This window comes from Sinocyclocheilus rhinocerous, unplaced genomic scaffold (genome assembly GCF_001515625.1).
Source record: "Sinocyclocheilus rhinocerous isolate Xijiao unplaced genomic scaffold, SAMN03320098_v1.1 scaffold273, whole genome shotgun sequence".
NCBI lineage: Eukaryota > Metazoa > Chordata > Actinopteri > Cypriniformes > Cyprinidae > Sinocyclocheilus > Sinocyclocheilus rhinocerous.
In genome coordinates, this window is record NW_015656360.1 from 2226986 (window position 1) to 2254284 (window position 27299).

Below are 27299 nucleotides of genomic sequence, written 5' to 3' on the forward strand. Positions count from 1 at the left end.
CGAGTAAAAACAAATGCATGCAATGACATAGATAAGTGCCAAATAATTTTAGCATGAATTTTTTTAATTTGGCAGGACAACAATCACGTTTGAGCTAATGTTTACCGTATTTGATGAGATCTATGTATGCGTGTTGATGTTTATATACAAATAAAAGCATACATGAAATCTGCTCATATAAAGCGACAGTGTCTCTTCAGAACTTGGTTTAAACTGCTCTATTATTCATATTCTCTATTCACTTTTACAATGTTTTTTTTGTACTTTAAAGCTTGAAAATAGTGATTAATAGACTTTCAAATGGATAAACAAAAATGAGAGATAATATTACAAATATAAATGAGCAATATCACTCGAGTACGAGAGCGATACCGGCTCTATATCAGCATGGCTGTGATTAGGCCAGAGGTATCGCTGGTATCGCTCGAGCCGGTATCACTTGAGTACGAGAGTGATATTGCTTTTATACAACAGTTCGACGGAACGTGTGTAATTAAACAAGAAACAATGGAGTGCCTAATAAAACCCTCTTTTGTGCGGAACTACTTCCTTCCACCACGGATTCAAAGCTGAAGTTGACAGTTAAACATGCGTCACTTTTAGAATTCGTATCAAGGGCATGTGCTGCTTCAGTTAGGTTATTAGTGAGAAATAATGAGGTTATAAGAGAGAAACAATGCGCAAGATGTGCATCCAAATGAGAGAGAGAGAGACCGCGAAGCTAGACGTTTCTTCTTATATTAACTAACGTACTGCCGTACTGAACCGTGCCGAGTCATATCATGCAGTGGAAAAGCGACAAAAGTGAAAGTAGCCTTGTCACCTGACCTGAATACAGCTAAACTGTAAACTCCATTCATACTAAAATGGACTCATCGGCTTCTGTTCAAAAACAACAAGGGCGCTTGTCGGCTTCTGCTGTTGTATAAACGCAATATCACTCGAGTACGAGAGCGATACCGGCTCTATATCAGCATGGCTGTGATTAGGCCAGAGGTATCGCTGGTATCGCTCGAGCCGGTATCACTTGAGTACGAGAGTGATACTGCTTTTATACAACAGTTCGACGGAACGTGTGTAATTAAACAAGAAACAACGGGAGACCGCAAAACTAGACGTTTCTTCTTATATTAACTAACGTACTCTACGATTAGCTCAGTGAATAATAATTTTTTAAAAAACATAGACCCCCGCTAGAACAAGAAGAGTGATACAAAATTGTGAAAGGGCATTCCTGTAGCGATACCAGTACAATATCTCACTGTTCTCAACCAATCAGATTTGAGAACCAGAACGAACTGTTGTATAAATCTATATACCTATTACTTTAGCATGATCAGAGAATAACAAACCACAGAATAATCTGTGGTTGTAGATCAGGAAAACTAAATGCCAAAAAATCATTATAATTAAAAGATTTTGTCATACAACACTGAATTAATTTCACAAACCAACAAAACCACATCTTAATGTTTAGCACCCATATGCATTTTCTTCCGTCTGATGATGTGTGAATTACATCATGTGACTGAGAGCCCATTTACACTTTCTGGAGAAACAATACCAGGAAACTAGCAGAGGAATGCAAAACACTACTGTTAACAAAACAGCTTTTTTTCTAACCATTTTTCCTTTTTGTTAATGACTGTTTACACCGTTTTTCATGCTATGAAGCTCCCCACACACTTTTCATCTTCTCCTAAATTTAACAAGTTTATGCAATTGATGACAAAGGACACTAGGAGAAGGTCACAAAAATGTACTCCAATGGTTAGATTTTGAATTGTGATTAAAAGAAACTGGCTGACTTGCTCCGAGCAGATTATCAAACTCTTTTTTTATACTGTATAAAAAGAGGCAGGGGGTAGTAGGAAAAAAAATGGAGAGAGACATAAGCAGCTTCCTCCTTGAAGCACAGGGCAGAGCAAAAGACCTCTGGGAGTTCAGGAATTCTGTCTTCCTGTAACGAGCTGAGGGAAAGGGGTGGGGTGTGAACGGCACGCAGCTGTCCGGGGCAGACGTACAGCCACTGAGTGCTGCAGGGAGGCACAACAGAGGATGTGTCTCCTGCAGGGTAACAGCAGACAAGCAGTTTCCTGGTCTGCAGTGTAAAGAATTTGCACCATGCAGTCTGAGCTCCAGGTGTGCAGAGCTTCTCAAAATGAATTCAACAAAGTTGATTCTTTTACAACCGAACAAGCCCAGATTTAGTTGTTGCCATTAACAGCAACATTTCAGACATAAAGGGGAAAGACCAGCAGGCTACCAGCCTTTTATTGTTGGTAAAGGGCTTAATATGGTCCTTAAGAATAATGTAGCCTGTAGCATTTATAAAAGCTTCAGTTCCAGAGCAACAGCCGTTGTACCTGCTAACGCCTGATCCTGAAACCAGTCTTAATACAATGGTAAACTTTTAATGACAGTGCATCTCCTTTGTTTAAATCTGTTCTAATGCTTTACAAAAACATACAAAATACTTTTAAAAGAGTAGTTTTAACTAGGTCCACATGAAATCTGAGCATGCAAATTCCTTCACAAAACTAAATCTCCACAAAATTAAAATGCCCACCATTAAAGCACTATACGTTGCCACTGTAATGAATAGTTCAGACTGAGTGAATTGAGTCCATTTAGGATTCCAGAGGGTTGCTGTTCATAATGTTTGATCAAAAGTCACAAGGATTGCTATGATCTAGTGTAGGGTGAGTGACTTCGGTAGGCTATAAGCTATGCTAAGCTATACTAGAACACAGTCTACTTTAAAAAACAAGTAAAAAAACAAACAAAAAAAAAAGTGCATAATTTTATAATGCAGAGTTTGATTGTATAGTCTGTATAAGTATAAGCTAGGGGTGCTCCGATTGATCGGCTACCGATCACTATCGGCCGATAATCACGTTGGGATGTTTGATCGGTGGTCTCTAAAAAGGCCGATCTCAAAAAACCGATCTCAAGCTGATGACGCTGCCGTGAGAGGTTTGGCACGACATGCAGCGGCACCGTCTCAGTCTCTGTCGGCATGGGTGAAATAACTATAATGCATATTTCTTCATTAAATAACTTATAAAGTAATCTGAAAACCTTGTGTGAGACGTAACTTCACAAACAGCGTGAGTGAATCACCGCACACGCTCTCTTTCTTTCTCAAAATACGCAAATGGCTTCAAATCACCACACCAAGGTTATTTTCGTAAACGAAATAGTTAATTTAAAGGTAGACATTTCAGGCTTTCTATACATATATTGGCCTTTTGGCCATGCAGTCATCATAGATTTGTCTGTGATACTTCTGCAGGTGCTGATACAGGTTGGTTGTGTTGCCTCGCGAGGTCGACACAGACGTTCGGCAGGTTTTACAAAGTACTTGCCTTTGAAGTACATCAGAACGTCGAAATCCAAAATAATTCCAAACATATGCGGTGCTTTTTCGTTTAGGTACCAAGTCGTCTGCAGACACACTTTGTTGGGAAGTTGAACTGCTGCTCCCGCTCGCGCTTATCTTTTCCAAATGGCGTTATTTGCTGGTTCAGTCAGCACGTGCAGTGAATGCCCCCTATTGGTTAAACTCTGCATCAAAGTAAAATGCGCATGAAGCAAACTGTCAAAAACTACGTAGATGCTTGTTAAATCTCTGATAGTCCTTAATCGAAATAATCGCATCTCTTGCGATTTGAAAATCGCACCCTTTCAAATCGCGATTTCGGTTTACAAACGATTAATCGTGCAGGCCTATGCACACCTTCTGTATTGTTTTTGTTATTGAATCGGAATTGTCATTTTAAGGTGTCCGGAACATGTTTTAAGCTTTTGCTTACACTGAAAACACCCCCATTATCAGTTTCATGCATAAAAAGCTCATTGTGTTGGTGAACTGTGTGTGAGACATCACACAGGTGCACATAACCAAGAGAAAGTATTTAAAGCTGCATAACAGTGAAATGTCAAGCTGCTTACTATTACTTTTTTAAATGCTAAGTTTTGTTTGGAGCAGTGAATGACACCCTCTTGGCTAAAGGATACAGCAAATTAAACAAATAGCCAAGGAAAATCTTGACCTTGTTTAAAATAGATTCTGGATGCCTTTACATCAGCCAACATAATCCAGCCAAACTTTGCTCATGCCTCCAAACTCCAAAAACATTGGTCTTTATTTTTTTACTTTTTTGCTTAAACCATCATTAATATTTGTTGAATGACTTTGACAAATAATGTGACACCAGTTATTTTCTTTGAATAGAATCTTGGCCACATTTTGAAATATATTTCAGAATATAAACATTGGACTACGTAGTTAAACTTAACTATTAGTTAAACAACCAGCTTTGTTTCAGACGATAACGAAAATAGCCATAGATGCTGGTGTGGCAATAAATAAATAATGGCTGCAGTTTGTTTGTGCGTAGCCGCAATGTCAGCATATCTGATGGAGAGAACCAGATTTATCAATGAAATATTCTTGGTCTCAGCCCCACACAGATGGACAAGAAGTCCATTGGTTGTGCCGGTTCAGGCTATTTATTGAGACAGTCCGTTCACTGATTGTCTGGTTGCATACAAACATGCAAGGCACTTTTTGGTCTGGCTGGCTCTAATCAGATTGGTTGCTTTACATGTCAGCCAGTCTCTTAACTGTCTATATTTGTGGTTATTGGCCAGAATAAGCTTTAAAAAACTCTTATGCTAATAATAAAAAATATTTTCCAATGAGTCTATGAATGAAAAAATCAACCTTGCTATTTAAATGATTCTGAGAAATTGACGTTGAACCATGCAGTTGGCATATGAGTCATATTTCCATTTTAGCCCAGTAAGAGTGGTGTGGTGTGGACTGGAAGCACTTGTGATGTCATCTGTGATCTCACCAAAGCTCCACACCCACGCTACCTCATTTCCCCTGTTCGCCTCTACTGCTTTTCCCATAGACCCAAGCCCTTTGGTCGTAATTTCTAGTCCCTTGGGGTATAGAAACCGGGAAGCTTGTGTTTCAAAAGGCACTGAGATTCTCCAGGTCCAGTGTTTCTGATCGTTACTGAAGCGATACATCAAGACTAGGCCTAATGGCTGTCAGAGATCTTATGGATTACAGACAAGCAGTCTATTGATTGTCAACATGATGTAAATGTTAAACAAATCACTTGTTAAATATCTTTGCAGAAAATATGCATGAACTACAACTACATCCTGTACAAACGTGTCTTATAGCCTACATGTTATATGTTCAGAAATAATAGGCTACAATGAAAATGCTTTAAAAAATTCTCAACAGTCAATGTAATTCAAATTCAAAATGACTGCTTTTATACATAGAATCCGAAAATTGTACATTTCTAAACTGTGAACTTGTAAATATTTCTGTGCATTCATTTAAACCGTTACGCCCCATTCACACGGGCGCCGGCGTTAACGCTTGACGGAGGGCGTGTCTGAAGCTTTATGCTTTTGTGATGACAGCCAATCACATCCAGCTTGGACCGCGACACAAAAAAGGCGGCAGTCACGAATCCACAGAAGAAGTAGTTGTTGTTGTGATCAGAAATGGATGCCGATTTAACTGCACTGGTGATTGGTCGTGTTGTTGTCGTTAGTGTACTGCACACTGGCGATTTAAGCTTTTCCTCCATTTTGACGTACCGCTATTCTGTGGTGTTGCACGAACGTGATTGGCTAGCGTCTGCACTAGTATATTTGCATAAAGCGATCTGATTGGCTGACGCCTGCGTTGGCGCTTAAAGTTGAAAGTTTTTCAACTTCTGCCACGAGCAACGAACGCGACAATTCAGTTCGGCAACGCTTGACGTCACTCCATTCAAAGTAAATGAGAAGCGTTAACGCTGACGCCCCGTGTGGATGGGCTGTTACATTTAGGGGTGCTCCGATTGATCGGCTACCGATCACTATCGGCCGATAATCACGTTGGGATGTTTGATCGGCGGTCTCTAAAAAGGCTGATCTCAAAAAAACGATCTCAAGCTGATGACGCTGCCGTGAGAGGTTTGGCATGACATGCAACGGCACGCGTCAGTCTCTGTCCGGCATGGGTGAAATAATTATAATGCATATTTCTTCATTAAATAACGTATAAATTAATTTGAAAACCTTGTGTAAGATGCAATTTCACAAACCGCGTGAGTGAATCACCGTGCGCGCTCTCTCTCTCTCTCTCTCTCAAAATATGCAAATTACTTCAAATCACCACATCGCGTCTGTCTATAAGCGAGCTGCACACTGCACAGTTTACACAGGAATTGTCACTTGCACAATCGAGGCAGTGTCACGTCGTCACTTTAAGTTTATAAATTGCATTACTTTTTCATTCTTGCCAGTGATTAACCATTCAGCGCTCGCGCGCTCTCCTGGAGACTGTGCGCTCATGCACGGCACGCGTCAGTCTCTGTCCGGCATGGGTGAAATAATTATAATGCATATTTCTTCATTAAATAACGTATAAATTAATTTGAAAACCTTGTGTAAGATGCAATTTCACAAACCGCGTGAGTGAATCACCGTGCGCGCTCTCTCTCTCTCTCTCTCTCAAAATATGCAAATTACTTCAAATCACCACATCGCGTCTGTCTATAAGCGAGCTGCACACTGCACAGTTTACACAGGAATTGTCACTTGCACAATCGAGGCAGTGTCACGTCGTCACTTTAAGTTTATAAATTGCATTACTTTTTCATTCTTGCCAGTGATTAACCATTCAGCGCTCGCGCGCTCTCCTGGAGACTGTGCGCTCATGCACACTCGCAGCGCACACGCATAATGCCAGGTTCACTTTAGTCCGTTTGTAGTGCAAAGTGGTGCATATTTTTTCCGCGCTGATGTTAACGGATTAAAGCGTTCACTGCACATGGTTGCGGTCCGGCAGTGCGTTCCAGGAGCGGTGCGTCTGCAGTAGTGCAGAGATCGTTTCCGCACCGAGTCTATTGCAGCGCTGAATGAAAGTAACAGCGCATTGTTTGCTGTAAATATAAACGTGGATTGACACGAAAATGTAGTAATTACACCATAAATGCATATTATTACATTTCTCTATATTTCTACTTCTGTATATTGTGCATTATTTAATTTTCTGTTTTTCTTATATTAGTGTTATACTCCATCGCTACTGTGTAATTTTTATGTCTGCTGCACTAGTTTGCACTATGTCGTCCATACTTTCTTCTGCACTGGAAGCTCCTGTCACCAAGTAAAATTCCTTGTCTGTGTAAACATACTTGGTTATAAAGCTCTTTCTGACTTCGGAAGGTATAACACCAGTAGACTATTAACAATGAATGTTCTGTGAAAACAATAAACAGCAGCTTTCAGCCTGTCACCTTGATGCAAACATGAAATATTAGACATACAGTAGTAGTTCTTAACAGGTTTTTTATTTGATTGCGCTGCTTTTCCATTGTTTTTTCTATGCAAACATGGACGCGTTTGACTGTTGCACTAGCATCTCTTGCAGCATCTCATGCATGAAACGGCATTATAAAAACGCAGCGCTCAAATTAAAAGGTGTTCACTCACATCTTCTTGCATGTTTTTTTCTATTCCACTGTCCATGTTGCATCTTTGTCAAAACAAAAGTGCGTTCTGTGTGAACGGCGCCTCGCGATATGAGCGCGTCACTTGTGAGCGGTTAATCACGTGCGCCGACATGCGGTCGGATCGTTCTTTTCTCTTTACTGTTATGATTGGCATATTGTCAAAGTGTCTAATTGTAACATTTGGTAATATTTCTATAAAAAATATGTTGGCTCACCCAAGCCCTGCCTTAAGATAACCCAGCCGGGTGTGGTAGCAGTGCAGTGCTTGAATGATAATGTCATTGTATGTGTGTTTTGTTTGGTTTTAGCCACATCTCCCAATGCATCTTCAGAGTTGGAGCAAGCCAGACCTCAGACGAGTGGAGAAGAAGAGCTACAGTTGCAACTGGCTCTTGCCATGAGCCGAGAGGCTGCTGAGCAGGTACATCATGTCACTCAATACCACCCTAAAACTGCTGCCTGATGTGACATATCTACAGCTAATTATACGATTTATGATGCTTAATGTACAGTTATGAGAGGGCTTTTGGATCAATGAGTTTACATGGTGGGCGGGGCTACCTAGGAAGCACAGATGTACATTAAAGAGAGCTTTTTATAGAGTGCTATTTCAGACTTTATTTAAAAAAAACATTTTCCCTGAAAGTTTAAGCTAGTGTATTTTGAAAGAGCACGATTATAAACACAATGAGGCTGTAAAAGTGGTCTAGTGAGTATATATGAGTTTACCTGTTTGATGAGATGATTAATGTTCCTGACAATTTCTGTAGTCCTGTTTAGCCACTAGTTTGCAACAGCCTTTTTCAAGACATATGAAAGATTCAAAAGAATCACAAGAGGTAGTACTTGCGTATGTTAAATAATATATGTAAAATGAAACGTGAAAATATCTTGGGCTTGTGTTAACCACAGAACTTATTTCAGGCATTTAACCAAAAACCAATTCAAGTAACCCATTGACTTTTGGGTGATGGAATTCGTTTCCAGGTTTTGGCCTACGAACATACATCACATGGTGTGAGACCTGTTCACGCCATTAGTTTTTCTAAGTCTTAATAATTGGAGAAGACTTTAAAGCTGCAGTCCGTAACTTTTTTTGGTTAAAAATGATCCGAAATCAATATTAACCAGCCAGTGTTCAATAATAACCAGCCAGTGTTCAGAACTATCGCCTTACTTTAGCCCGATTCACAGCGGTTAGCTTATTATAATGTTTTCTAATTTGAGTGGTACGGGTAGGTTTTCGCGGGAAATTCGAGCATGGCACTGCGTCATTACGTCACATCTGTAAACATACAGACACAACCCACGCAAGCTAGATAATTCCGCACTCAGCTGCAATTCCAGCTTTTCAAACAGCGATGGCGACAAAGAGGCAAAACTTATGGGACTGCAGCTTTAAAATAAAACTTCTCTGCACTTTGTTGGAAATAACTTGGCTTGTGATTTTATTTTAGCCAAATCACAGCCATACGGTCCCACTTGCTGTTGCAGATTGACTGCGGACTTATTTCAGTTATTAATTCTGGTTATTTTCTCTCCTTGTTTTTAATTTGCCCTAATATGCATGAACATCACTCCATAGTTAAAACCATATTGTTCCACCACCCTGACAATCAGCAAGTAATTTCAGAGAATGACTTGCTCTAATGGTTCCCCATTAGCAAAGATCTAGCCACAGTGAATAATCAAATAGTCATTTACTGCATCAAATGTGGAAAAATATTTCTGACACAGAAGTGGAAATTTAAATTGAAATAAAATTAGTTAGTGTTTGTTTGTTTATTTAAAGTTACAGCCTTGAAGAGCTGATTCAGGAATGAACACATTTGTATATGGTATATGATATGATATTGTATATCAGATACAGATTTACCTTACTGTGCCTCTCAGGCAGCCGCACCCTTTACACATACTAACTGGTTCACTGTATAATTAGGTAATGGTAGGGGTAGGCGATATGGCAAAAGATATCATATCACGTTTTTTTTTTCAGGAAAATTACGATTAAAACAATTACGGTCAAAATATCTTCTTTTGTGTTCAGCACAAGAAAAAAATGAATACAGGTTTTGGACAAGTGAGTAAACAATGACAGAATTTTTATTTTTGGGTGAACTATCCCTTTAATGACAAGCGGCATCATGTTTAGTACTGTCGCTTTAAGTTTTTAAAGCCGTTTTTCTCTCAACTGTTTACTTTCACTCTAGACATAACCGTGTTTATATGTAAACCTTGTGTGTTTTTGACAGTATTAACACAATCAGATGCAAATGATAACTTAGTCCAGTAAACAGGTGCTGTTTGACAGGCTTTTCAGTGTGTGTGTGTGTGCGCGCTTCAGGTGTACTCGCTCAGAAAAAGCTCATGTCAGAACTAAATGTTTGAATGAAATGTTTAACCTGCAAGGCTTTAAAGCACATGCAAATAATATACTTTTGTGATTGCGGATAAGTGCAGTGTCCCGTGAGTGTAACTCTACCGCTGAGTTAACATTTGATGTGAATGTTTGTGGCATTGTACAGTATATTGAGACGGAGGCACCAGAACTGCAACTGACAGAAAGTGCGCTGTAGCACGATACTGCAATATTTCTTCAAAAGCAGATCGTGGAGACATTTTAATCATCCACGATCAAAAATCGCGATATCGCACACCCCCAGGTGATAGTAATACAGTTACTCTATTCTGGGAAAATGTTTCATTTCTAATTGCAAGCTGAGGGCTATTTGCATCACATGAAAGCCACTTTCACTGTACTTATATTTCAAATTGGCACGGCGTCAAATAGGAGCCGCCTTCTGGCTCATTTTCTTCTCAATTACCGGTTTCACAAATATACCTAGTTGTCCTTTTCTTGCAACGTGGGGCCAGACCAGCAAGAGGATATTGTTTAGGAAGCTTACAGATTAGTGTGGAAGCCATACAACCACACAACTGTCTCACTGGGATTTAAAATCTTACATGTCTTATAAAAGTGATTAAGTGGGGCAGCTGATACAGTAGGAAGTATAATGTTCCTGAAGGCTCTGATTATGCTTGGAGCTTGCTGCTCAAAGAATAATGGGAAGGAATTGTGTGTGCCCTTGGACATCTGGGATGAATTTACAAATGAAAAAAGCAGGCATGTTAGTACGTTGAGGAGGGGCTTGTCTGAAAGGGAGGTGCATAGTACTTCCTACATTTCTGTATTACTATTGGCTCTCTTAATTTTGCCTCTCAGTGTATAGCTGTCAGATGTCGATAATGGTGATTGTGATTCATTCTGTGAGCTTTATCCCTGTCAGATCTTGATGTAAACTAGGGGTCATTTAAAAAAAATGGACAGAGACAGTCAGATGCCCCTGATTTGTGATCATTATGAGGTTAAGGGAACCGTAGCCTTCTATCTGTTGAAATAATGAGGCTTATGGTGAAATGGTGAAAGAGCATCACTCATCTTGGCTTTTTCTGCTGGATAAACAATGTCTTTTCTCTTTGCCTCCTGTGTAAATCATTCATGTATTAGCTTTACACTAAAATGTCCTGTATGTAGAAACATTAGAAATCTTCAGTGATAAACGTTTTTTGGCTATGTGAAATGTTTTTCTTTAAAGGAGCTTTGCTTGCACTACTGCCTCATTTAACCCATGTTTGATTGCTGATATTTTCCAGTTTTGGAAGATTTTCACTTGGAGTGTTTATTGAAACATCATTTTATTAAAATAATTGTTCAAATGTGTTGATTTGTAGGTCAAGCCCTACAGAAGATCTCTGTTCTCGCTCCCCTTCAGCTTGGAAGCTTTAATTGTCGTGAATGTGGCTCACCAAATACAAAGTTATATACTGCCACAAAATTAACATAGGGACTAGATTACAGCCTACCCTCGGTTGCTTCCCACTGACATATTTTACATTCCTTGCTTCCTTCCTGTCTCCTCTGCCCTTTGAAACTGACCTGTTGAGGAAACAAAGTGCTGGGTGTGCCTCTTGGTTTGCTAATACAATTCTGAGTCTTGGCTTCAATGTGTAATTGTGTAATCTGCAGATTTTTACATGCCTCAGTAACTGAATTTTGATGCTGAATCATCGTGAATCACAACAACAGGGCTTCATCGTCATAGGACACAGGGTGGCAGGTTCACACTGTGATTCAACAGACGGCATGCACTCCATAATGTGTGTGATATAACATGAATTCTTTCGTGTGTTTCTGTGTGGTTGTTCAGGAGGAGAGGATGCGTCGTGGGGATGACCTGCGGCTCCAGATGGCTCTGGATGAAAGCCGCAAAAACTCCAACGCAGGGAAAGTGGCCAAGAAGAAGAAAGAGGTAGGTGCAGCCTCTAAGCGCTTCAGCTCATCAGTAGGCCTGAACTGAATCTGTGGCCACACAAAACTCTGCAGAAGGTTTACACATCCCTGACCTCCTGCATGTTCATTTATTAAAAGGACAGTTCACCCAGAAATGAAAATTGTCATCAATTGCTCATCCTTGTGTCGTTCCAAACATGTATGACATTCTTTCTTCTCTAGAACAAAGATAGTTTACCTGAATGTTCATTCTGCTCTATTCCATATACAAAATCATATATTGATCAGGGGCTGTCAAGCTTCAAAACCTCATTAAAGTACTGTGTAACAACTGTACTTATGCATCATATTCAAAGTTTTCGAAAGCCAAGTGTCTGATTTGATGATGCTAGCTAACATAAGAGTAGAGCAGAAATTGTTGTTGTTGTTTTTTTCTTTACAATCCAGGCAGAAAATGTGAAAAGTTTAGAAAAGTTGTGCAGACTTTTTTTTCAGTCAACAGTTTGGCTTTATTTTAGGTTAAAATTTATGAATATATGAATGCACCACTGCTCAAACGTTTGGGGTCAGTAAGATTTTTATCTCTTTTGCTCAGCATTTATTTGATCAATAATACAGTAAGAACAGTAATATTGTGAAATATTACAATTAAAAATTTTTTTTCATTTAAATATATTGTAGTGTAATTTATTCCTGTGATACACTTTCAGCATCATTACTCCAGTCTTCAGTGTCACATGATCCTTCAAAGATCATTCTAATATGATTTGATGCTTAAGACACATTTATTATTATTATCAATGTTGAAAACAGTTGTGCTGCTTAATATTTTTGTGGCAACTGTGATACACTTGAATATAAAGTTTAAAACAGAATTTAACTTTTGTAACATTATCAATGTCTTTACTGTCACATTTGATAAATTCAGTGTTTCGTTGTTGAATAAAAGTATTCATTTCTTTAAAAAGAGTATTACTGACCCCATATTTTTTTAAACCGTAGTGCATATTTAGGGGTTGTGAAATTGTCAGCTTTTTGCCTTCATTAGTTCTTTTTAAATGGTCGTGTGGTGTGACAATTACATTAAGTTAAAATATTCCATGTAGTCTCTCAATTAATGAGCTCATAAAAGCTGCTGCATAATAATTCTAAAAGAATTGGTAATTCCACAAGATGTCAACCTCAGTGTATATTACCTGAAAATGTTCAGTTACCTAAATACTGATTACTGTGTAATCCTAAACTATAATGCCAGACTTTTGTGTTAATACTACTATAAGCTAAATAATGCCACCAGAAAACAATTTCATTAATCTATTCAATTAACTTCTTTTTCCCTTTCTTTGCTTGCGGACCTGTTTACTCATAATGTGAGTATTTATGTTCAGATCAGCTCCTAAGTTCTTATTCACTAAAGCAGATGTGATTGCTTTGGATAGTGAGATATATCTGTGGACACTAATCTCAAATGTTGTGTGTGCAGCCTCCACAGTCATCTCTGATGGATCTGATGGACACGGTTCCCGAGGGCCCTGCCGATCAAGCATCGGACCCTTGGGGAGCAGGAGCTGCAGCTGCAGCAGCAGGCCCTGCCTCAGACCCCTGGCAGTCCTACGGTAATCACAAAAACTCACAAACTAGGGCTGGACAATATAAATTAGATTGTAAATATCATGATGATTATAAAGCACTTTTGATTGGCCATTATGTTTCCTAAAGACTGTGTTGCTATCCTTCCTGGTCTTGTGACCATTTAAAATTTTACATTTAAGCATCTGCTTAGCAGCAGCGAAATGGATTGAATGTTTCCTCTGGAGGGAAAAAATCACCCTTTTAAACCATTTTGGAGAAAATGCATAAATATTGTGATATATAATAAATTGTCAAATGGATGAGGAAAATATATCTAAAAACAGACTATTTTTAGTTTTATTATCTTGAAGGCAGGCACGCACAAACACTAGTAAACACCCTTCACGTACAAGATCACATTTGACTGTGGCTAATAATAGCACATTGACAACAGTTTGAATCAGCTTCCTGCTGTGCTGATCACATTAGGCTTTATACTAAAAAAGTGCACTTATCCCACCACAACCATTTGCATAATAAATACTAGCTTGTCGTTAGAATTTAAGGCATATTTGAATCTAATTTTACAAAAAAAAAAAGAAATGTTAGTGGTCAGAATGTGAGGACCACCTGTTTACCAAAAGCCCCCCCTCAGGCTCTATTTCATAATGTAGTTTGGGCCTGTAGCTCTTCGTGGCAGCTCAGTAATGTAGCTAGGCTGGTAGTAGTGCATTCCAGTGTGAACAAAACAAAGAGACTCAGTATTCAGATCTGCACTGGTTGAGAGAGCGCTGAGCCTGTAAAGGGTTCCTCTTCCAGCAGACTAGTTCTTTTAAGTTTAAGCCAAACTAAAGTCATGAAGCGCATGGAGAGAAGCACTGAAGCAAACGTGTGCATGTCCTCTTAAAGTGGAAACCGCAAAAACCACCAATTTGAACTCAAATTTCACTGTATATTCCATAACCTCTACTCCCATTTTACTTGCATTGCCTGTCACACTCATTTGTAAAATATAATTTATTTTGTTGTTCCTGCTGTTTTTAATATAATTTTAGTATAGCCATTAGATTTAAAATAATGGATAAATGTCATATTTTTGAAGTATATGTGATTAATCTTAAACTTGGAATTTGAGCCTGGTCTCCAAATGTATTTATTTTTTTCTTCCTGCCATATTGTAGTTTGTTCAGGTTTAATCCATTAGGCACCTGTTCTAAGAAAGTTAAATGCAAAATGCAAAATATTATTTTTTTGACGATGTAGTGGTAATTCTGTGGACTTCTCATTTACATCAATATGCTCATTATTGTGTTGTGCTTACAGGTGCAAATAACTTCATAAATGCATCTTGTGAATGATTCATCTGTGCTATTTTTTCTCTTTTTTTAGTTTCTGTAACTTGTAATTTTTATTCAAAATGTCATAATCTTCTGTTGAAATGGCAAACTTCTTACTGGTGACACATACTGGACTTCTCCAATCATTTAGGCCACTGAAGTCCTGCCTTATGATCACCTCTCATTTAGATCTGCCTTCATTCAATCAATAATTAATTAATGGATAGAACCAAGTTCCGGCACTAGTTATTTTTCTCTTTTTTTTGTTCAATAATACATTTCACTCGCATATCACAATATGGAAGAATAGATCTGCTGCTACTTCCGTTATATTTGCAACTCATTAGGGTTTGATTTTATTTTAAAAACATTAGCTCTGAAAAAGGCCTTTCTTCGGTTATTGATAAACAAGAGTCAGAGTAAGGGAGTGGCAGTGAATTTTCATTGTAGTACTACTTATGGTGTTACTTAACACATCTGTGTGTATCTTCCAGGTGCAGCCCCTAAGCCAGCTGCTCCTGTGGATCCCTGGGGTCTTCCCAGTGCCTCTTCCTCAGTTGCTCCTCTGAAAAGCAGTGACCCCTGGGGGTCGACCCCGGCTCCTGCAGCTGCTGATCCCTGGAGCCCAATGCCTGCCACCCGCCCCAAAGCCCCTGCCACAGGTGAGCATGTTAAAATGTGTTTCACGTTAAAATGTATTTATGCGTTACATTGAGAAACAAGATTGCTCTCTTATTTTGCATTCTTGTATATTAAAAATTAAAAGCTTTCTTCATTTTTAATCCCAACTGTCTTTCTTATTTCCCTCAGTTGGTAGCTTTGATCTTTTCTCCACACCAAATGGTACTTCCAGGGAGGACCTCTCTGAGTTTGACAGTCTTCGCTCCTCAGCAGTGACCGGTAAATGCTGGCTGCTATTAAATCGGTTTACTAGTTAAAAGAAGTGTCATCTGTAGTTGGGAATGACATGAGGATATGATATTTTTAACAGGAGATGGTAGAGGAAGCTCTGCCTTGCCATCACAGACCAGCTTGTCTGTAGGCTCTGATCTGTTTGACGTACCGAGCGGCCCAACAAGAAAAACTCCAGAGTCTTTCCTGGGTCCCAACGCTGCTCTTGTCAACCTAGACTCTCTGGTCAGCAAGCCTCCCCAGCAGGCTCCAGTCTCCAACCCTTTCCTAGCTGGAGGTACTCTTCACCAGTTACATATGTCTAGGAGATCTCTTGCACATTTACAGGGGTCGTACAATTCAGTTTTATAAAATTCAGGGTCAGGAAGTCTTAATTATCATTTTAAAAAGTCTTACATTTGGGGACAGAAAGCAGTAATCTCAAAACGGTCTAATGTAATTATTAAACTTAAGAAAGTTATGATTTAATTAAATGTGAGAGCAGCACATTTCAAAGTCAAAACAGATCTGTCGTACATTCTACAGGCTCACGCTTTCAGAGCAGTTCACAATCAGTGAAGACAGCACATTTATTTTCTTATTGATGTTTACTGAAGAATGATGACTATTTATGGTTTTCATATTGTAATATGTTGTAGATATATACATTATATACATTGAGAATATAGATTTTACTAGTATCAGCATAATCATGTGTAATCTGTCTTTCTTTAAACAAATTATTATTGTCTCAGCAAAATCTAATATGGCTCAACCTGTTCATATGCATTGATACATGAACTGATTTCAGTACTTTTTGAATAAAACATATTTTGAGCATTCTAAACTTGCAGCAATTGAGATTGTGTTGGTTTGTTCTGAATGAACATAGTGTTAATTTTATTTAAAAAGTCTTGAATTTGATTTTAAAAACCCTGCAGATGCCCAGATTTTTCTCATTAAGCAATGCACTCACCTGTACCCTCCCATTGGTCTCGTTTCAGTCTCGGGAGCAGCTTCAGCTCCTGCAGCTCAGGTCAACCCCTTCCAGGTGAACCAGCCACAGCCACCCACCCTCAACCAGATGAGAGTCAGTCCCATGATGGGCGTGAGCGGACAGGGCTTCAGCGTGGCCCAGAGAAGCAACGAGCCCTTGCCTCTGTCCTCAATGCCCCCAGCTGGCCCCGTCTCCATGGTACCCATGGCCGGCATGGCTCCTCTCGGGCCCGTGGGCCAGATGCCAAGCATGGGGATCCCAGCCTCCATGCCCCAGCCGCTCATGAGTGGAGGGCTGCCGCCCACAGGCGCAGCGACACAGGCTGGCGGCACAACCAACCCCTTCTTATTGTGAGGAACATTTGCCTCCCCGAAACCCACACAAATCTCTCTCCCATCCTCGTTTCTGTGGTATAGACAACATGGTCTGTTGTGTTCCCCCAAACCTGTGTGCTATTTTGAGACTTTTGGGAGTAGCAGTGGTGTTTACAGGTTTTACACTGGCAGGCGATTCCCTTCCTCTCCTGTCAGAGATTGGTACCATACAACGATTTGGTATTCTTTTCTAAATTTTCTCAGAAAAAAACCATCAGCGATACAGCGTCTAGGACTTTTCTTCCCGGGAGCAACCTCTGGTTTCAAGGGGTCCTGTTTTTAACTTCTTTTTTTGATGGCTTACTTTTCTTATCAGAGGCTTGAAACTAGGAGTACTGGTTTGTCTTAATTTTTCTAATTTCTAGTCTTTGAAAGCTGTGTGCTAGATAAAGCTAACCCTTTTAATCGAAGCAGCCTGTAAGTTCTACGCAGTGCATATACACTATGTGTATTTACAGTACGCTTGAGTAGACAGTTTAGAGGACTCTATCAGTTTACATGGAAATGATTTTAATGTTCTAAAGCAGGGATTTTGCACATGCTCTGATTGATCTTCTTTTGACTGTTGACCCACCGTTAGTCCTTAGCGCAAGAAGCGATGGGAAACCGTTCACTAAGACACGAGCAAAGCCAAGGACTAGGAGGAAGTCTGAACTGCAGGTGTCAATGGTTTCAAACCTGATGCATTGAAAGATGAACTTCATACTGAAGTGAAGAGTAGTTCTTTCTTCCGTTTTTAATGCATAATGGGTAGTTGGTTTGCATATCATAATACAGCTCAACTTTTATACTGAAGCCTGTTTTTTTACTGCTTTACAAGCCCGAGACGTTGTTTATTGGGTGAATGGGTTCTTTCAATTCAGTACAGCTTCACTATTTGCACAGCACAGCTCCATATTCGACAGCTAATCCATACTAATGATTAGTATTCATCCGCTTAGCTTCTCTGCGAGTATCCAACAATCTGAAATGTGATCATTTCAGTAACGTTTTTATTTTTAATTTATGTATCTGTGCATATGGAAGGAGCAAAGGGAAACGGGAGAACATTTGTGTTTGAATATCTTCATCAGCTCCTAATGCATCTTACTGTTATAACTGACAGCTGTATCACTAATCACTGCTTCCTAATGCAATCTGTTCATATACGTCGGGGAATAAAGCCAAGCTTATATCAGAGCTTGCCATTAACAAAATCCTCAGTTCTGTATTCAAACATAACTTGCTTATAGTGTTACAAGAATGAGTGGACACGCTAAGACAGGTTATAATGTGGGAGAGGTCCTGTAATAGATTGTATGATTGATTTTTTTCAAGATTTTTTTGTCTGTTTGTTGAATATGTGGTATAAATGTATGTTAGGGTTCATATGCATCTTTCTACAGCTAGAAACCTGTGGTTGATTTGCATTGTTCTGTATTCAAGTTTATTTTGGCCACAGTTTTATCATTAAATGAGACTTAAACTAGACTATGAATTGTTTATCACAATTAGCAGTCCATTTAAAGTGAGAACGCCTATGATTTGGTGTTTCGTGTGGCTTGCTGTGTCTACACTTTCAATTCAACCAGTTAAGCACAAGATGGCAACATCTGCCACCAATAGTAGTTACCAAAGTGACATTGCTTGTCCTTTTAAATGCAGAGCTACAATTGTTTTCTAACTGACTACACATCAATCTCTCTTCAGTTGTTCCCCAGTTATTATTATTATTATCATTCCTGCTTTTTCTTTTCTTTTTTGGATTACGGCTAGAGTATTGACTCTACGGTTTCTCTCATTTGCGAGCTAGTGACCTCTGCTGGAAATATTGTAGTACTGCCCACGTGCAGCCTTGTAGCAGAGCCTGGGTGTGTTAAGGTCAATAATCTGCAAGCATACTCAGGCATTTTGGGGGGTGGGGGTGGCTATAAAGACAGCTTTAAGATATATGTAATGCGCTTTTGGCGCTTTTGATGGTTTAAGCAGGCACTGATCCTGCTAAACAAGACTCCCTGCTAGTGAACATCACTGTACTCACTGTACTCGACTAGTTTTACTTTTGAATCCACACGATATCTAGCTCATTTCGTCTCGACCATCTTGTTTTGCTGTTACCGTGTATCACCTGTTCTTCTGTTATTATGTACTCATTATGCATTTATTGTGGAGGACTAACCTTGTGAACATGCATAACATTTTATTTTTCCATGTTAGTGTGTCTGTGTCTTTACCAAACTGTCTCGTATTACTGGGAGCAGGCTGCTTTTATAGATATGTGCTCAACTTGTTGGCATTATGACTGTATAATATAATTTATCATCTGTTCTATTGTAACATATTGTTGTGTACCTTATTTCTGTGTAATGGTTTTGTAGGAAAGTCACAGGAGGAGTGAGATGTTTTATTGCCATCTAAACAGCAGCAAGTGATTAAGGACCTGTAGCTGCAGTGGTAAAACAAATAAATTGTATCAATGACTTTTGATCTGTCCTATTCATGCTGTCAGTAAACACCGACATCACATCTTATTGTGGCACCAGAGCCAGTGTTATTTCAGCAACAATAAGATACTGTTGTAGTTTTTATTAGGGCTGCAAAACGATTAATCCTGAATCGCATTCAAAATAAGTTTGTTCACATACTATGTGTGTACTGTGTATATTTATTATGTGTATATATATATATATATATATATAAATACATATATGTGTATATTTAAATATATATATATATATATATATATATATATGCGCCATACACACATAGTATGCAAACATCAACTTATTTCGAATGCGATTTAATCGTTTTGCAGCCCTAGTTTTTATTAATATTTTGAATTCTATTTTATTTATTTTTTTCTGTTTTTAATTTTAAAGTTTTAGTAATTTCGTTGTGGTTTTATGATTTTCATTAGTTTATTTAGTAAAGTTTTTCATTTTATTTTAATATCAAAACAAGTGAAAAATGTTGCCTTGGCAATTAGCTGAAACAAAATAAGCGTACTTTTTTTTTTTACATTTCATATCAGTTGTTTATTTCAGTTAACTTTAATGTTTTTGTAGTTTTAGTTCAATATAAAAACCCTGGGCAAAGGTTAATCATAGTTGTGTCTAGGTTTACAATAGGCAAAGATGGAATTTGCAGATTAGAATCGGAATTCAAATTATGCAATCAAATATTAATCAAATGAACTTCTCAGGTCAACCCCTTCCAGGTGAACCAGCCACAGCCACCCACCCTCAACCAGATGAGAGTCAGTCCCATGATGGGCGTGAGCGGACAGGGCTTCAGCGTGGCCCAGAGAAGCAACGAGCCCTTGCCTCTGTCCTCAATGCCCCCAGCTGGCCCCGTCTCCATGGTACCCATGGCCGGCATGGCTCCTCTCGGGCCCGTGGGCCAGATGCCAAGCATGGGGATCCCAGCCTCCATGCCCCAGCCGCTCATGAGTGGAGGGCTGCCGCCCACAGGCGCAGCGACACAGGCTGGCGGCACAACCAACCCCTTCTTATTGTGAGGAACATTTGCCTCCCCGAAACCCACACAAATCTCTCTCCCATCCTCGTTTCTGTGGTATAGACAACATGGTCTGTTGTGTTCCCCCAAACCTGTGTGCTATTTTGAGACTTTTGGGAGTAGCAGTGGTGTTTACAGGTTTTACACTGGCAGGCGATTCCCTTCCTCTCCTGTCAGAGATTGGTACCATACAACGATTTGGTATTCTTTTCTAAATTTTCTCAGAAAAAAACCATCAGCGATACAGCGTCTAGGACTTTTCTTCCCGGGAGCAACCTCTGGTTTCAAGGGGTCCTGTTTTTAACTTCTTTTTTTGATGGCTTACTTTTCTTATCAGAGGCTTGAAACTAGGAGTACTGGTTTGTCTTAATTTTTCTAATTTCTAGTCTTTGAAAGCTGTGTGCTAGATAAAGCTAACCCTTTTAATCGAAGCAGCCTGTAAGTTCTACGCAGTGCATATACACTATGTGTATTTACAGTACGCTTGAGTAGACAGTTTAGAGGACTCTATCAGTTTACATGGAAATGATTTTAATGTTCTAAAGCAGGGATTTTGCACATGCTCTGATTGATCTTCTTTTGACTGTTGACCCACCGTTAGTCCTTAGCGCAAGAAGCGATGGGAAACCGTTCACTAAGACACGAGCAAAGCCAAGGACTAGGAGGAAGTCTGAACTGCAGGTGTCAATGGTTTCAAACCTGATGCATTGAAAGATGAACTTCATACTGAAGTGAAGAGTAGTTCTTTCTTCCGTTTTTAATGCATAATGGGTAGTTGGTTTGCATATCATAATACAGCTCAACTTTTATACTGAAGCCTGTTTTTTTACTGCTTTACAAGCCCGAGACGTTGTTTATTGGGTGAATGGGTTCTTTCAATTCAGTACAGCTTCACTATTTGCACAGCACAGCTCCATATTCGACAGCTAATCCATACTAATGATTAGTATTCATCCGCTTAGCTTCTCTGCGAGTATCCAACAATCTGAAATGTGATCATTTCAGTAACGTTTTTATTTTTAATTTATGTATCTGTGCATATGGAAGGAGCAAAGGGAAACGGGAGAACATTTGTGTTTGAATATCTTCATCAGCTCCTAATGCATCTTACTGTTATAACTGACAGCTGTATCACTAATCACTGCTTCCTAATGCAATCTGTTCATATACGTCGGGGAATAAAGCCAAGCTTATATCAGAGCTTGCCATTAACAAAATCCTCAGTTCTGTATTCAAACATAACTTGCTTATAGTGTTACAAGAATGAGTGGACACGCTAAGACAGGTTATAATGTGGGAGAGGTCCTGTAATAGATTGTATGATTGATTTTTTTCAAAAATGTTTTGTCTGTTTGTTGAATATGTGGTATAAATGTATGTTAGGGTTCATATGCATCTTTCTACAGCTAGAAACCTGTGGTTGATTTGCATTGTTCTGTATTCAAGTTTATTTTGGCCACAGTTTTATCATTAAATGAGACTTAAACTAGACTATGAATTGTTTATCACAATTAGCAGTCCATTTAAAGTGAGAACGCCTATGATTTGGTGTTTCGTGTGGCTTGCTGTGTCTACACTTTCAATTCAACCAGTTAAGCACAAGATGGCAACATCTGCCACCAATAGTAGTTACCAAAGTGACATTGCTTGTCCTTTTAAATGCAGAGCTACAATTGTTTTCTAACTGACTACACATCAATCTCTCTTCAGTTGTTCCCCAGTTATTATTATTATTATCATTCCTGCTTTTTCTTTTCTTTTTTGGATTACGGCTAGAGTATTGACTCTACGGTTTCTCTCATTTGCGAGCTAGTGACCTCTGCTGGAAATATTGTAGTACTGCCCACGTGCAGCCTTGTAGCAGAGCCTGGGTGTGTTAAGGTCAATAATCTGCAAGCATACTCAGGCATTTTGGGGGGTGGGGGTGGCTATAAAGACAGCTTTAAGATATATGTAATGCGCTTTTGATGGCCGTGATGGTTTAAGCAGGCACTGATCCTGCTAAACAAGACTCCCTGCTAGTGAACATCACTGTACTCGATTATGCAGACTAGTTTTACTTTTGAATCCATATGATATCTAGCTCATTTCGTCTCGACCATCTTATTTTGCTGTTACCGTGTATCACCCGTTTTTCTGTTATATACTCATTATGCATTTATTGTGGACGACTAACCTTGTGAACATGCATAACATTTTATTTTTCCATGTTATTGTGTCTGTGTATTTACCAAACTGTCTCATATTACTGGGAGCAGGCTGCTTTTATGGATATGTGCTCAACTTGTTGGCATTATAACTGTATAATATAATTTATCATCTGTTCTATTGTAACATATTGTTGTGTACCTTGTTTCTGTGTAATGGTTTTGTAGGAAAGTCACAGGAAGAGTGTGATGTTTTATTGCCATCTAAACCGCAGCAAGTGATAAAGGACCTGTAGCTGCAGTGGTAAAACAAATAAATTGTATCAATGACTTTTGATCTGTCTATTCATGCTGTCAGTAAACACAGACATCACATTATTGTGGCGCCACAGCCAGTGTTATTTTAACATCATTGAGATACTATTATAGTTTTTATTAATATTTTGAAATTTATTTTATTTTTTTTTCATTTTGCTTTATTTTGAAAGTTTGAGTAATTTTGTTGTGGATTTATGATTTTCATTAGTTTTTTATTTGGTAAAGTTTTTTATTTTATTTTAGTATATCACGTTAAAGTGAGAAATATTTTTCAATTAACAATAATGTTTTTTTGTAGTTTTAGTTAACCGTAATAACCCTGGTTAAAGATTAATCATATTTGGTGTTTAGGGTTAAAAATAGGCAAAGATGGAATTTGCAGATTAGAATTGGACTTCAGATAATGCAAATCAAATATGAGCCAAATTATTTAGGTCAGAAATGGTTGACTTCTAGAAATGCACAAGACCAATTTATTTAAAAACATACACAGCTGATAAAGCAATATCACATGTGTAGTTATAAAGCAACTATGAAACCAAGATTACAAAAATATCCTGAAAGTGGTTATTAAAGCTGTTGTGATGTTCTTGCCAGTCCTGTAGCAGCTGAATGCTCTGATGTAGTTTCATAACCCAGTTTCTTCATGTCTTTAGTCACAATGTTGAACTGTAGTGTAACAAAACCTTGTGAGCGCACCCTCGTAACTGCAAACAGACAAAATTGCATCAGTTATGGCTTGTAAATACACTTTATTGCAGTAGAACAGTTTCTGAGGACCTACACCTTGGCTTGAGATGGAAAACATCCACTGAAATGTCATATTTCATTTTGAGGCAAGGGTTAAATAAAAGCTTACCTTCTCTTCCCTCTCCTTGGGCAACAACCTTGGGATCTGTGAACTCTGGACGCCTTCCCATCAGCCAGCTGCGTACAAGATATAACATGTTAGATAGAGAATCAGATGAAAATAAACGTTTTCAAGTTACAATGTACCTTCCCATTTGAAACGTTCATACAAGTTGCACATTAACTAAAACTTAGTTCAAGTTAAGTCTTGAGGACAAAAGGGGACGGCAGCAGCAAAATTAAATTCAGATTACAACCCTAAACTGCTGCATAATTAATTGGATCATTTTAAAATTCTTCTCATGTCTACATGCGAATGTGAATGAAAACGCCAGCCGAGGTAAATTTGGAATATTTGGGAGAAATCAGTTATAACCTTGTGAACTTCTGAAGTCTTGATGTAGACTCAGGAACAAACATAGGAATGGTCTTGGTGTGTCTGGACAGAGAGCATTCATATGTTATTGTGCATTTTAGACAGATTTTGAGCATGCTGGCTGCTTTTGTCACATTATGACAACAATCTTAAAGTGACTCACTTTCCAGGTGTAAACGGGATGTGTACGGCTCCATAACCTCTCACAACATCATTTCCAAAAGTGTCTGGGCCATACACACTAACCACAATCTGCGGCCCTGAAGAAAAAAATGTATATATATATATATAGATGGATACTTGAAAATATATATCGTGGTCATCATTATTAAGCTGCATTACAATATATGACATGCAGATTTTATGCAGATCTTCAGAATAATATTCCTTCATCATAAATTTAAGACTTTTTAACTACCTTTTTAAGACCAACTAAATAAATTAAAAGAATAAACCGAAGACAACACAATATGACAGTATGTTCTCTAAATGTAAATGTTTAGGAAGCACACAATAAGTTGTATTAGCAACACTTAAAAGTTTGAAAATACAACTTCCAGCAGATCTCCATTACTTTTTAATTCATTTGACAAAAAAGGCTTGAGTATTTTGATATAAGGACGTTTAGATATTAATATTGGAAAACAAGACAAAAATACTGAGGAAATTTTAAAAAAATTTTTTTGCAGTTGAGGCATTATTTAATTCCTTAACTTTCATGAACTTAAGATTTTCTGATCTGATTTAAGTCCCTTTAAAGGCCTTAATTTTTGGAAGGGTGAATTAAGACCTTTACGTTTTAGTTTATTACCTTTAAGAGCCACAGAAACCCTGCTCCTCACACAGTTGATTCTGACTCAACCAAAACGTGGTTCACTTACAGCCAAATGGGTTTGTGCTTTTGAATGTGATGTCCAGTGGGAAATTCCACACCAAACTCTGAGATCCTCCACCTTTTGATGTTATTTGAGAAATTCCCTCTTCCAAGCCCTTCAGATTGTGGGAAAAAGTCACAAACTTACTACTGTGGAATACATGAGAATACAAAAGTGTACAGTCTATATCACATCGAGCTGGGGCAAATAAACTTTAATAATAATAATTAAAGATACTTTTAATATTATATTATTATTCACGTTAAATATTCTGTCATATGTATATATATATATATATATATATATATATATATTAAAGTAGTCCTGATTTCCATACTGTAAACCAAAAGGGAGTAAAGCAGGTTGCGACTCACTGATGTGGGCGCCCAGTCGTGTCCATAAACAAAGCAATACTTGCAGTAAAGATCATCATAATCTGGAAACTTTAGACAAAATACGACATGTTAGCAATCCAAATTAACCGATGTAAATAGCAGGCTTTGCACACAGTTTACTGCATCAAACAAATCCTCTAAAAATCAATGTTAGCTTACATCGGCTGCTTCGATTTGCCCATTAACCATGAGAAGAAAAACAGCTGGATTGTTTGAGGTCATTTCCACACCATTAACAACCTGGAAAACATTTAAATCACACCAAACCACCCTCGCTGCTCTGAAATCGCAGTTCAGATGTAAATTAATGGATTCCCGTTGTCAACATCCTCTGGCTGCTATGGACGCTTTCAGTAAGGCAGGCGATACGGTCCAAAATGACGGAAATAAAATGCGTTTTTAAAATGCTAAATTACTCCGCTAGGTGGTTGTCGTGGACATGAAATAGGAACGTTTTTTGGTTTCCCGGATTTATGGATGAAGGCTTATGGTTTTCCTGTGTGGAAATTGGCTCTTTGGTTTTCGCATTCTCTCAAGACACAGGATTCAAAAAGCTTCATTGGCATTTATTTGCATAATAAAATGGCTTTATATTGCCAGAACATCAATAAACATTAACCACATCCGTAGATACAATACAAATCAAAAACTATGGGCACACGACTCAATATTTATTATTATTTTCCACACGAATAATACATAGGCATACAAGGACAGAAATGTTAAGTAATTTAAATAGCCTATATCTGTAAGTACATATGTCCATGTATTATTTATTATGTATGTAGCCTACATCTACTTTGGGTTACCAGGTCTGCCTGTGTCTGCTTATCTGCTGTTTTTCTCTCTCTCTAGAAATATTATGTTGTTCATCTGTGTTTTCAGGGTACAATTTAAAAAGAATCCAAAAAAAAAAGGCAAAAAAATGTTTTGACGTGTTTTGAAGTATTAACCTGCTTTGACAAATGCGGTCATCATTTTAAAATACACATTATTGGTCAATATAGGCCTACCAACTGTGTATTTTTTTGTTTATCATTTTGGCATCTAACATTCTCCCTCTCTATTGCAATGTTTAAAAAAAAATGAGAATAGTGAAATTAATGTTTTAGATAAATTGTGTGACGAAGCAGCATTGAATAACATCTTTGGTTTGAAGAAGCTGCATTTAATAAACACAGAATCCAAATCCACACCAATAGGTGTCAGCATAAATTACAACAGCAGCTAAAATAACAACAAACTAACCATCCTATAATGGCAAATCACTGTTGTTTCACCTGTGGACAATTATCTCAAGCACTTAACCACTCTGCCCCTTTTTACGAATTGGTAAGCTACTAAATCAGTACTAAATCACTCTCTTATTCTATCTGTTAATTGAAAATTCACTCTGTGCTTATTTTGTTCTGGATACATTTTCTCTTGTGCAAAGCTCTCAGCTTGAGGGAAGCTGAGCCCTCAATACAGACACCAAGACCTTGAAACTGAAAGAAAAAAATAAGTGTGAAATATCTATGAAACAGAGCAAAAATGGAAAATGCTCTGAGAGCCGACATGTTACACAGGCAATCATTATATAAATCCATTAAAGGGGTGGTTGACTGTTTTTTTAATAGGCTTGATTGTGTTTATGGGGTGCAGTCTAACATGTGTTAATGCTTCGTTTGTTAAAAAACGCATTCTTTTTTCACATAATTTACCTTTATTCCACACCTCTCTGTCCCTTCTCCTCTGAACGCACTGATCATTTCCTGCTTTTATGAAGCCCCTCCCTCAGAAATACACGATGGGCTCTGACTGATTAGCTGGCCCAGTGTGTTGTGATTGGCTAAACCGCCTCTAGC

General features: G+C 38.4%; 2 protein-coding genes across 5 annotated transcripts in view; one reads left to right on the forward strand and one right to left on the reverse strand.

The window, feature by feature from the left end:
* Positions 1–22974, forward strand: part of LOC107720043 (epsin-2-like) — a 34282-nt gene extending 11308 nt beyond the window's left edge. Inside the window, exons 3-10 of one of the 3 annotated variants that reach the window (XM_016527627.1) lie at positions 7844–7956; positions 11744–11845; positions 13310–13442; positions 15230–15397; positions 15546–15635; positions 15727–15924; positions 16631–16662; positions 20179–22974. In XM_016527627.1, coding sequence (XP_016383113.1) covers positions 7844–7956; positions 11744–11845; positions 13310–13442; positions 15230–15397; positions 15546–15635; positions 15727–15924; positions 16631–16662; positions 20179–20493 — 1151 coding nt within the window. In that variant the 3' untranslated portion in view covers positions 20494–22974. Of the gene's footprint in view, positions 1–7843; positions 7957–11743; positions 11846–13309; positions 13443–15229; positions 15398–15545; positions 15636–15726; positions 15925–16630; positions 18929–20178 lie in introns of those variants that run through there. The other 2 variants (XM_016527626.1, XM_016527628.1) reach the window with 2 other exon arrangements.
* A 438-nt stretch (positions 22975–23412) lies between these two features.
* LOC107720101 (B9 domain-containing protein 1-like) lies at positions 23413–25814 on the reverse strand. 2 transcript variants are annotated; one of them, XM_016527707.1, is made up of 7 exons: positions 25612–25814; positions 25432–25500; positions 25064–25172; positions 24346–24442; positions 24183–24245; positions 23817–23884; positions 23413–23664 (listed from the first exon to the last, which is right to left on the reverse strand). In XM_016527707.1, the coding sequence occupies exons 1-7, from the start codon at positions 25672–25674 to the stop codon at positions 23528–23530; spliced, it is 606 nt and encodes a 201-aa protein (XP_016383193.1). In that variant the 5' UTR covers positions 25675–25814; the 3' UTR covers positions 23413–23527. The 2 variants fall into 2 exon arrangements, with proteins under 2 accessions (XP_016383193.1, XP_016383194.1); XM_016527708.1 differs by lacking the exon at positions 24183–24245.
* Between the last annotated feature and the right edge of the window lie 1485 nt (positions 25815–27299).